Source organism: Passer domesticus, chromosome 2, assembly GCF_036417665.1.
Source record: "Passer domesticus isolate bPasDom1 chromosome 2, bPasDom1.hap1, whole genome shotgun sequence".
Lineage (NCBI taxonomy): Eukaryota > Metazoa > Chordata > Aves > Passeriformes > Passeridae > Passer > Passer domesticus.
The window spans coordinates 39,570,628-39,583,024 of NC_087475.1; the positions used below are offsets into that span (position 1 = coordinate 39,570,628).

General features: G+C 34.9%; 1 protein-coding gene across 9 annotated transcripts in view; it reads left to right on the forward strand.

The window, feature by feature from the left end:
• Positions 1 to 12,397, forward strand: part of NALCN (sodium leak channel, non-selective) — a 234,197-nt gene that overhangs the window by 139,940 nt on the left and 81,860 nt on the right. For all 9 annotated transcript variants that reach the window (XM_064408342.1, XM_064408338.1, XM_064408339.1 and 6 more), the window contains one exon: positions 1,484 to 1,558. In XM_064408342.1, coding sequence (XP_064264412.1) covers positions 1,484 to 1,558 — 75 coding nt within the window. The remainder of the gene's footprint in view (positions 1 to 1,483; positions 1,559 to 12,397) is intronic.

Consider the following 12,397-nt stretch of genomic DNA (forward strand, 5'->3'; position numbering starts at 1 on the left):
TGCCATCTTTACTTCCACTGTTCATAGTAGCTGGATCACTGAAAATTATATGATATATTGTTTATGTGGCACATACAATATGTCGCTTTGAATAACTGCAGGAAATTCTATATGTTGCTAAAGCCAGCTTCTTGTTAAAAGAACTTTTTTTTTTCTTAGCACTGACATTTTTTAAATTTATGGGCTAGAGTCCTTCCTATGTCTTCTGTACCTTTATAGTTTATGGAGTAAAAGAAAATCCTGCCTTGGAATAAGGTCCACTCAACTTAGATGCATTTTAAGTTCCAAACTCCTTGCCTTGTATATTAAGCCACTTAAATTTCATCTTCTGTATAGGTAGGGAATAAATTTCCAGTGTGACAAGCAAACTTACACTTCATTTACAAGTAATGGTGGAAAGATATGTTTGCTCTGGTTGTCACTCAGTGGTCCAAGGCCACAGAAAAATTCTAGACCTGTAACTGTTTTTAAAAATAGTTAGGATACCTTCTGGTACCCCTCTGGTATATCAGAAATTGGTGCTTGCCAGTAGAAGCTCAGTGCATTTGAGGATGTTTACATCAAACTTCAGGGACTAAAACCTTGGCAGTTGCTGGCAGCTGTTGACTTATATATGTGTACATATATTTACTGGGTGAGATAGAAGTTGTCTGATAATATATTCTGAACAGCAGTATCCTCCCTCACCTACCATGCTACTAACTCTGTCTGCTTCTCAGCTATATCAGTCACATTTTCAGCTTCTTTGGATTCTGGTCAGCATCTGCGTGCAAGGGAAGTGTAATAATCTGATACTGATGCACACTTTTTTTTTCTCCCTTGGATTCTTCCTCCTAGAAATATGTCTAAACAATATCTAATGTTGAGTAAATTGAGGAACTTTATTATTCTTCTTCTGTGACATGAGTTTCATATACATGTGATGCATGCAAATAATGAAGCATCTTACTTTTCTTCCAAAGTGAAGTTAGGTACTTTTCACAGAGGCACTCTGAGCATAAAGGAAGGCCATAAAGTAAATGATTGTCAGGAGACTAAAAAGTCACACCTTAATTGAAAACCACCTTAGCTTTACAAGATGTTTTAGGATTTTACTTTGTGTTTCTTTTATTATTGTTTTTGTTCTTATTGTCATTGTTATTATTATTGTTGTTGTTGTTTGTTGCTATTATTTCTGATTAATTTAATTTTCTCTTCATGCAAACTACATTTTAATGAATATATTGTTAAACATATATAATTCATTGGTCATAAAACCTAGAATTTAGCATTTTTAAACTTATAATAATTGTATGGTTAGGTAAAAACCAGTTTACTTCTTGCAAAGGGGCTAGCAGATATATAGTAGCAGGTGATATTCGTTCAACAGATGTCAAAGGCAAGAATCTCATTTACATCAGCAGGGTTGTCATTTTTCCATGTTATTTAATAATACATCTTAAGAAAAATAAGCTTTAACAAATAATTTACAATTGTTTTGTAGATTCTACTCAGCTTGTTTGTTGCTGTTATTTTGGACAACTTGGAACTTGATGAAGATCTAAAGAAACTTAAACAAGTAAGAACATGTTTTTATTGTTCTTGAAAGTAGCTTCTTACTTTAAGGTATTTTACTTTACTGGTATTTCATCTGGCAAAAGATGGGAAACATCTTCATCACAATGAACAAAACACTACATGTGGAAGTCAATAGCAGTATTTTGTTGGATAGTGTACTCTCACACAACCTTAAGGAAAAATTAAGATATTGTAAAAGAGATGTAGAAATTTGGTTTAGTATTCAATCAAATTCAATTTAGATACTCTTGTAATTAAAAAAAAATATCAAAATCACAGCTAGGCCATCTTTTTGCTTATAACCTAGTGAAAGATATCCCTGTCCATGCTTTCTGTGCACAGCTCCACTGCAGGCAAGGGTGATGGGAGAGGGTCTGCAGTTAGAAAGCAGTAGAGCACACTCTGGTCGATGTGTTAGGGGAGGGCTAAAGATGCTTGAAGGAGTTATCTTGCTTGATTGATTCTCCTCATCTGGGGACCAAAGAGTCATTCTCTCATGCCTGAAACTCCAAATGTCAATCACATAAAACAAATGTAAATAGAGAATTCAGGTCGGCCTTTCTGCCCTTATGCACAAGCCACCAGAGAGGAAGGTATCCATAGCTTTTAAATAAATATATAGCTGTGCTTTAATCTGTACAAAGAAAAGCAAAATTCATCAACATTTCTCTATTTCACACATGAAATAGCATGAGCTAACACATGGGAACTTCTTCTGTAATATTTGGCTTATAGCCATCATTTGCTGCTTTTTTTCATCTTTCATGTGCATTAGCAATTGCCATAGAATTATGTTCATTCAATTATTGAAAAATGATCACCCAGGCAATTGAGATGTTTTACACTGAAGTTCTACATGACAATATTATATACTTTTTTTTTTCTTTACAGAATTCAATGCAGAAATCAATGCTGCTTTTGTTGTTGCAGTATTAAATATCCATATGTATTATAAACTTGAAATAAGTTAAAAGGACAAGTATTTTCTGCAACAATGAAACACAAATCCTGGATTTCAGTTCATGAGTTCACATAAATGAGAGATCTTCCAGATGATTTTGGGATGGTGGGACAGTCTTGAGTATGCAAAATGAGTAGGCCAAATCAAAGGCATTCATTTTCCTCTTTACCAGTCTCAAGAGGTAAAATGATCTGAAATGAAAATGGCTCAGATGTGTGATAAGCAATGTCATATTATTCTGATGATCTTACAGGAAATTTTTCATGGTGTCTGCATGAGTTAGGAGCACAAATCAATTTTCCAAAGTGAAGTGCTTGAGATGTGAAATCCAGTGGCTTTTGTGTGAAACATCTTTGATTCATAAACCACTTTAAAGTCGACACCTTTGCCTGTTAAATGGCAGCAGCATGGCTTTGTGCTTTAGCCGCCTGCTTTGGAAGTGGTGAACAAAAACCAATAATGAGAGACCACCACTAGCAATGGTTGCTACATTTCCGTCTGAAATTTTATTAGCCTGGTAGGAATTCTGTCTCTGTGATAGCAATAGAGAACACTTAAATGCAAGACATAAATATATTTTTTTTTTTAAATTTCTCAACTTCGTAGCTTTGAGACTGTAGCAGTATAACTACATCAGAGTGGTGCTGGGCCAGAACAAACTGCTGCCCCAGCCACCAGACCTTCTAGCTACCATGCCACTCCATGACCCAAGAGGGGATCTAACCAGCACTTTGCCATTGGGAATACCAGTTGGGTTGGCTGGCATAATGGTATACGGGTTCTACGTACATTATAATGCATATTATACACCATTCTGATGCATGAAAATGTCCAAGGTGGCTGATGCTGGTTCATTTGTACTTATGTTTTTGAAATGTTTTCTTGAACAGTAGTGTCTTCTCATAGAGTATTAGTCAGTTCTATTGAATGCATTCCCTTCTGGTATTTTATGCAAACAAATGAATATTGTACAAAGTGTTGCATATTTTTAAAATGCCTAAGGTGAAAAGAGGCAAGTTCCTGGAGCTCAGTGATATGAGGTTTCTGGAATGAATGTACAACTGCTTAAGTGTGTAGAACAGAAAAGATTTCCTGAGGGGTAAATACGATGGTATCACAGGTTTAGTGCTGATGGTGAATGTGCTCTACTGTGCTGAAATATTGCTTGTCTTATCTCAGAAGATAAAGCAAGAAAGAGTTTTCTTAATTAAATGACATTTTGAATTTCCAATTAAAAAATGACTTTAAGAAGAAGCAGGATTTTTAAGGTAATTGTTATGTTCTAATCAAGACCATTTCTATTAAAAAAAAATCTGTATTGCTGCACAGAAAATTTTTTGACGTCTATAATTAAAAGATGAATGGCATTCTAAGAGAAAAGTAAAATAATTCAAGCAGTTAATGTAAAAGACATTCATTGGTTGAAAATTATGAAATTGTAATGCTCTCCATCCTTAGGGATGTGTGTTTTTCCCTGCCTTTATGGGCTGTAAAGCTCAAGTCCCAGGGCATTTTCAAATGATGAAACACTGAATGAACACTTTCTAGGAAGGAAGAAGAATATATCTGTGCCAGAAATCACACCTGCATAGTAATCTCTTTTGAGCTGTGCTGTTCTTAGTTACGACTTAATTTCTTTTCTGGAACTTGATAAGAAAAATTTTATTACTTAACTTTCAGATTATTGGTAAAGGACTAATTAGATCATATTTGCAGTGTACTCTACAATGTAAAATAATATGTAAACATTTGGTATTCATGTTGCTTCAGTAAGCGTATTTAAATATGAATAAATAAAAGCAAAAATGCATTAAAAGACTAGGAGATTCTAAGTAAGATTAGAATATAATTTATTTAGAAGAATGTAAACCTTTAGAATTAAATATGCCAGTGCAAATTTAGTTAAGGATATACATCATGATTCAGTTTTTAATTACCCCATTACGTAATATTAATTCCAAAAGTAATGTCTCAGTGCAAAGAGTAGATAGAGCTCATTTTAATAAGCCACTAGTCCATTTATTGTACAGTGTGTGATCCTGTGCATTATTTATTGCACAGTATTCAGGGTTTACTACAAAGACAAAACTACTAATCTCCTTTCTGGTTTTTTATGGTACCCCTCATAAGTATGTAGAACAAACATAAAACTTGTGAAAGATTAATTTAAGTGATTTACTTAGCAGCACAGATACACATAAGAATAGAATCTTCTTTTCCAAGACACCATTCAGCTTGTTTAAGAAAAGAATCATTCTCTGTATCCTTATAGCTCTAATTATTTGCAATGCATCTCCCAGCCTCTGCCACATCTCATCCTCTTGTCCATGTCTGCCATCATAGCTCAAGTGGAAAGTGTTTGTGCTATAGCTCATAGTCACCATCTAGCTGTGCAATAAATTTCATCCTCTGAAGTGATCCAGGCTGACCCTAACATGCTACTGAGCCTCCAGGTATGACACTGATCCTGCTCATCTTGCCATGAGGCCCTTTCCTCTGGTGTTCAGTACATCAGTTATACAGATGATATCGAACGTAGGCACAAGAAATCTATCAGCTACAATCCTGGCTTCCTTCTCATCTGTGCCTGTCTTCTCCACACTCTCCCTAAACCATTGTCACAAAGTTAAAAAAGAACCTGAGAGGATTTCTTTGATGTCTTCTGCCTTTTGTGATAAAGCGTTGACTTTCTTTTTAGAAATTCATCCCCCTTAACAGATTTTGAAGCATGACTTTCTCTTGCAGCAGCTGTTTTCCCATTTTATTTTCCACATATTTGCTGATTCCATTGCTACATATTTTTATCAATTTGCCTAGATATGAAGTCAGACTGATTAGGTTCTCACTTGTCATGCTCTACCCTGAATCCCTCTTTTAAAGTTACTCACATTTGCCGCTTTCCTTTCCTCTCATTCTGGAGTTTATTTAGGTTACAAATTATCTACCACTGCTGTATGTCAAGCTTGCTATCTCCGAGATCCTTTAGAAGTCTTGAGGGAGTGCTATCAGGTGTTAGGGAGTAACAAATTGACCTTGTGTCAGTTATCTTCCAAAAACTTTTCTCCTGATATTTTTGTAGATCAGTCTTTGGCACTGTTTTGGGACTTTTTTGACCCTGTCTGTGGCCAACAGTTATTTTAATTTCTTGCTTTGGTTTTACTTTTCAGAACACAATTAATAGTCTGTTGCTCTTTTAGACTTCCTGCTTTCCTTATGTCCTTAAAAGCTTTCTTATTAGAGTTTATTTCTTTAGAAACTATTCCCGCAAAGTCTTTAATGATCTGACATTATTTTTATACCAAAAAACTGCTAAAATTTATGTTAAGGTTTTGTTTTATCTATTCTTTGCTTGGCAGATGGCTTTCTTTTCTAAAACATATCCATTTACTTTTAAGTCTTCTTTGCACTCAATTTGACATTGCTGGTCTTGTTGACCTTCTTGGAGTTTTTTCTGTAGCTGATAGATAAAACAGGATATCTCTGCTAATACAACAGGGTATTTAAAACTACTCCATACACCACCCCCCTATCCCAGTTTCTGTCATTTGTCCATTCCTTTCAATTTCTTTTCAACAGCTTTATGATTTTAAGTAATTTTTAAATTTAAATTCAGTGTAATAGATTTGACCTTTTACTTGTAAAATAAGATCTGAAGACCATTATCACTGTTACAGAAGAGCTTTTTGATATTTATATAATGATATAGATTTTCCTCAGTACTAAACCATGAGACAATTCTTCACTTAGGTGTTCTCTGGCTGTATAAGTCAGCAAGGAGTCACTTATAAGTAAAAAGTTAATATCTTTCTTATTCCCTTTCCTAAACATACATGAAGGTAAATAAAGGCATCCCAATGTTATTACTGCTTGTCTTTTGGCTTTGAATACTATTTTGCATTTTGAAATTACTTTATAATCCTCATTTACACATGTGCAGAATATTTCTTCCAGTTCAAGACACAGTTTCAATGCACGTGGGTCCTGTGATGGTTTTATATGCATTGACCTTATTCACTGCATTGACTGAAGAATTTCTGTAACATATGGCACCAGTCTTTCACTCTCCACCTGGATAATACATTGCCTGTTCTGCATAGTCTGATTCTGTAGCATTCTACTGCCTGTTACTTCTACCAAGTTTCTGAGGTGTGTTTTGTGTCAACATTGTGGGAGCTTTAATAACAGAAATTCTAATGCAACTATGGGGTTTTTTAAAGTTTTATTATTAATATAAAAGCCTGTGTATGTATTATTCTTGTCTAGTTTTATGCCCTCCCCTTAATATGGCTTTATTTTTTATGTTTTTTTGTTTCCTATCAGAATTTTATAAATCTTTAGGCTTCCCATAGCTTCATTCTATACGAAGAAACTCATCTTTGCCTTGGGATTACTCCTTTAATAGCTTTTGCAGCCAGTGAAGTTCCTTAAAAATTTTATGAAAGTTTCAACACCTGAGTAGAATTCACCTCACTTCACCAGTATATTATAAAATTGTATATGCAGTTTGAAATATTCATGTGGATTTCCTTCTCTAGTCACTGAAGAGTAGCAGATTCTTTTGGAGGGTAATTTTGAGAGACATACTTTTTTTTTGTAGGGCAGCTACAGGAAAATTTGAAGCCAGCTCCAAGCCACCCTCACTGTATGAACTCTCTTTCCTTCATCTGGACCATAATCTATGGTTTACAGCAATGAAACCTTTATGGCATTGCTTCTCAAGTACATATCCCACTTTTCCTGGGAAAGCAGACAGGAACAAAAACTAGTCTGTCTTTGATCTGTTCTTATATCTCAGAACCCTTTGGCTGATCCTTGTCAGAAAAAGGATACTGGACAGATGGAGCTTTGATCTAACCTAGTGCACTCGTAGTGTTTCATAATCTGAACTGGATTTCAGAAAAAAAAATTGCAGGTAGCATAAAGATAAACCCATTGTTGGCTAAAACCATGTGCATGGTCATTTTACTGTTTTATAATTCTACAAGGGAAAGAGCAAGCATCTCAAGCATATCTGAGCATGAGCCATGGTCTGACTTCCTTGACCATGTAATCTTACCTCTGTAATCTTATTTCCTGAAATTCCACCATGAAATATAGGTATTTTTTATATCTATAAATAATTCTGACATTAAAATATAAAAATTTCCTTTGTTTACTTTATGCTTGTGATAACAAACCAAACTTACCTCACTAACTTCAGAGGGTTTATCTTAGAATTTGTGTCAGACAAGATTATTGTGTCCCTATTTTCCTACTGGAAAATCAAAGATGAAGTGACATCCTTAGGTTCATACACAAATTCCCACTATGATGACAAATCAAAAAAAGTCAGGTTTAGGTCTTAGGCCCCTTGAGTCAATCAGGAACATACATCCACTTTTAAATTGTTGAAATCTCACATAAGTATAATTCTCTGCTTCAAAGAGAAAATCCCTTAAGGAAGATCAGATTTCTGTCATATCACACATGTGCTGTCTGTGCTCACTAGTGCACACTCAGAACATTAGTACAGATGGCATCCATTACTAAAAATATTTTCCCCATGCCTTATTTCCTGGCAACAGAAATTCTTGGAGGAGTAAACAGCAATATGTAGTAGGGACTTTTTTTTTTCTAATTTGATTCAATTCTCATACTCACCAATGAAGGTGCTTGTCATATGTACATGTTCCTTTGCCTCCAGTTCTGCTTCACACCATGAAATACATAGAATATTTTTTTCTCTTAAATTCATATCAAAGCAGCAAATGCTTTGAGATACATATATATATGTGTGTGTGTGTGTGTGTGTGTGTGTGTGTGTGGTATATATAGGTGTATATATACCTATATATCATGGTATGTATCTATTTCTACATATAGTATACATATATATTTTTTTAAACTAGCTGCCTTTAGAACTATATTTGAAAAATAACAGATTTTTACCAGGTTCATTTTCTCTCTTGAATCTCACTTTTAACTCTTTGATGTTGAAAACAGAAATTTTTATTAAAAAGCTTGGAGATAATGATGGATTCTTTTCTGCTTTTGTCTGTGGAGATAGGTTCTTGTTTTCAACAAGTGTTTAATGTCTGAACACTTCAATTTGATGCCAGTGGTTCAGAGTCACATTTTGAGATGCTTAGAAGCTTTGGAAAAAAGAGGCAGTCAAGCAAACTTTAGAGGTCTTTGCAAAGCTTTTACAGAAAGAGCTTAAAAGAAATAAAAGGAATCCATTAGGCAATCTGTCTCATGAGAGGGAGCAGTTACAGTAGAATAAAGTAATTTAGGATTTGAGTGCCATCAACAATGGCAGCGCTACCATGGAGTCTGATTCTAAAATGCTTAGAGGTTTTTGGTGCTGGTAGTGGTGGTGGTGATGATGATGGGGCAATGTGGAAGTCTGTACTGGAATCTACTGCCACCTAATTGTCCAGAATATGGCACCAGAGGATACACATCTTTAACGAGAATTTTAAAAACCTAATAAATATTTATGTGTTAATCCCTCTTTCTACTCTATTTTTTCTGTTCTTGTTGTCAGGAAAACATAGCAATTAATCCTTTTTTGTTCAGCAGCCTACTATCTAAAGGGGGAGAGTATCTGATTTCAGAACATTGGTAAAGATAATTCTGGCACATATATTCTAAATATGAATTTGACACTACTTCCCTTTTATGCAAGATCACGTAAGTGGAATTTTGTTTAATTTTAGTCAAGACAAAACAAGTCAGTCTCTAAAGAGATAGTGATGATTCCTTCTTCATTTTTCTCTAAAGTGCATAGAAGCATAGAATCGAAGAAAGAAGAATAGAAGCTTCAAATCAAATATTTATATTGAGTAGAATAAATTATTTTTTATTGTTTCATGACTGATCTCCACAGTGTCCTGTTGATTTTTGAAAACTCATATATACTTATTTGCTTATAGAGTTGGAATTTTTATTAACTAAAGCAGTATTTATATGCCAAGCAATCCAAACTTACATCCCCTGTGCAAACATAATTTTTTTTACTGTGATTCCTATAATATTCAGCTTTGCTTGTCTCTAAGCTGAAGAGAAGAAGCACAATTTGTACTTTTGATCCCAAATTCACGTGCAATCATTTGTTGATTTTGCAATTAGCACTTTGATTCCAGTGTCTGTGCTTTTTGCTAACTCAGAGCAGCTGGATTCACGTTTTTAATCCATGTAAGAGAAATGTCCCAAGAGTAAAAAACTTTATGCACATAAATGCAATTATTTATAAGAAAGAAGATTACCTTCTGACATACACAGAAAAAAATAAATCGTTATAATACTGTATGCTTATGCAGTAAGCATCATAACAAAAGTTTTAGTGTTTTTATATTTAATCCAGTCTCAAGAGTTTAGAAGCAACTGTCTTCAAGTTTTTGAACACTTATATTCAAGGAAAAAAATCTCATTCATCTAGATAAAGGTTGGCATTTTCTAAAGTGTCAAGGGACAGGATTCATGTCACTTTGTTAACCATGCAAAAAGTTAGGCATGTAGCTAAGCTAGTCATCTGCACTTGCCTGTAGTCATAGTTACCCTCCAGGGAATGATTCATCCCATCCAAGTAGGGTGCTCTCTTTTTTCTGGGGAAGTCTAGACAGTTAATTAGGCAAAATGCCTGATTTTCAGTGGATAACATTAAACGACATAAATATCCAAGTTTAATGAATTAGGAACCTGTGTTTCATTGGCATTTAATCATATGGGTGCTTTCACATTAATGAAGCCAAAAATCATAGTGTGTAACAGCAGGCACCTTACTGAAGTGCCTAGGCTGGGATCCTAATTTAGGTTAGGGACTTAGATGATAATGACAACAAAGGATAAAAGTCAACATTCAAAGCTGGTCATCTCTCTTCACTCACAGCAGAAAACAAAGCTTGCATTTGTGAATTTGGGTTCATAAAATAGCAGGTCCCTGGCATTAGCACTTTAGTTCATTTTTTAAGGGAACGTGGCACAAATTTGACAGGATCTTTGTAGAGGTTCCTGACCTCCACCTGAGTTGGTTCAGAAGGCAGTGCAGGCCCTGTCTCACTTGTGGAGCAAAAGGTATGCTGAGAGGCAAAAGCAGAGTGGTCTGTGTGAAACCAGACATTCACCATTTGCTATGGGAATAGGTCAGAAATGTTGCTGTCGCACATTTTAATGTATCCTACTAAGACTTTGTAGTTATGTTTGGTCTTAAAAGACAAAGATACAAATAATTGCTTCCCTAGAGAATGAGGCTCTCACTACTCTGCCAGTGATGTTGAGGATATCCATCTTATATTCTCTGCAATGATATGTTAACAAGGGTTGCTGCATTGATACCAAGATACTGGAATTCCTTTTTTTTGTATTTACTGTGTTGTTCCAGTATTATTCTTGCCCGTGTGTTTATCACCTTTCTCCACTCACCACCATTATGATTCCCATTTTCTCAGCTACTGCTCTTTTTCTTTCACATGCAGAAAAGAATAACCTTTTATAAGTGTTTCTGTGTCCCAGGCGTATACTTATTGCTGAAATTCATGATGTGAGACAAAGTTTTCACACAAACTGGGTTTCCAACATGAAAGTCACACCAAGATAAAGAGATAAAAATGTTTTAATAGTGCTTTCCAGAATAAAATACAGAAGTCAGGTGTGCAACCTAATATTCTATTAGCTATTTTGTCTCTTGCACTCATAGCATCTTTCTGCTTTCAGTGCTTGGGACAGTTGCAGATTTTAACTCATTTTTAGGTTTGGGGTTTTTTTGTTGTTGTTGTTCTGTTGACATTAGATACCAGTAAAAGAAGGCCTAGGTTTTACTACTGATCTCTTGAGTATACATTCATGATGATTGGTGGAGCAGTCATCCTGTATATCTATGCATTTTCTTTTTTTTTTTTTCCTTTTTTCAGTATTTCTAGACACTAAGCTGTGAAATTTGGTTTCTATACATTCTTGCCCTTCAGATATTCATAACTTCTTCATGTAAAGCAGTTATAACAACTGAAACAGTGAAAATACATGCTATTTTTTTATTTCTCTAGTGAAAATACATGCTATTTTTGTAACTTCTGCTAGATGCTCCTGCTGCTGCCTTTTGATATGATTGTCTGTAGAACAAAGGGAGCAACCTTAACTAAGTGCACTGCTTATTTTTCTTTAACTTTTAACTCTGAGCTTCTAAGAATAAATATTTCTTCATTCATGCATTAGTTTTTATCAAGAAGTCTTCATAATTAAGCCCCTGTGAGAGCCTTACAGAGGTGAGGGCTAACAGAAAGGTGTCTTCAGCAGAATGGGTCATAGTAAGAGGATGAGTTAAAATCTCACTGTCAGCCAAACTGAAGTCCATGTTCTCCAGTACCATGAGTGAGGTCAAGGTCTACCTAACCTTGGTTCTGGTAGGAGAAGAAAGCTTGTCTGCTATGAAAGATAATTGAATGTATAATTCTGGCATCATGGGATGCCAGAAGCAGTACAAAAATAAAAGCTTTTTCTTAATGTGGATTTAGGAGTTGAGAAAATATAATCAAGCTGTTTGCAGTGACTCTAGGAACTGAAACTGTTAATGGTGTCTGTTATTTTTAATATTTGAATTGTGATACCAACAGATCTGCATCAAGCTTCTCTAAAAAACCTTCTTGATGCCAGAAGAAAATTATTTTCTGGTTAAGTTCTAGGAGGTCAAATTTTCAGAGCTCATTTGTGGAAGCTGCAGCTTGTATAAGAGTTCAGGAGTTGTAACAGATTTTCTCCATGAGAGCCATGATGTGATTTACATTTATATCTGGCACCACTCATATTTTCTTTTTGTTTCGAATGTGTTTGCCTTGAAAAACTGACTTGAAAGCCTGTAATGCACTTATGTATTAGTGAAGATAAGTGGAAAAAAATGCTTGT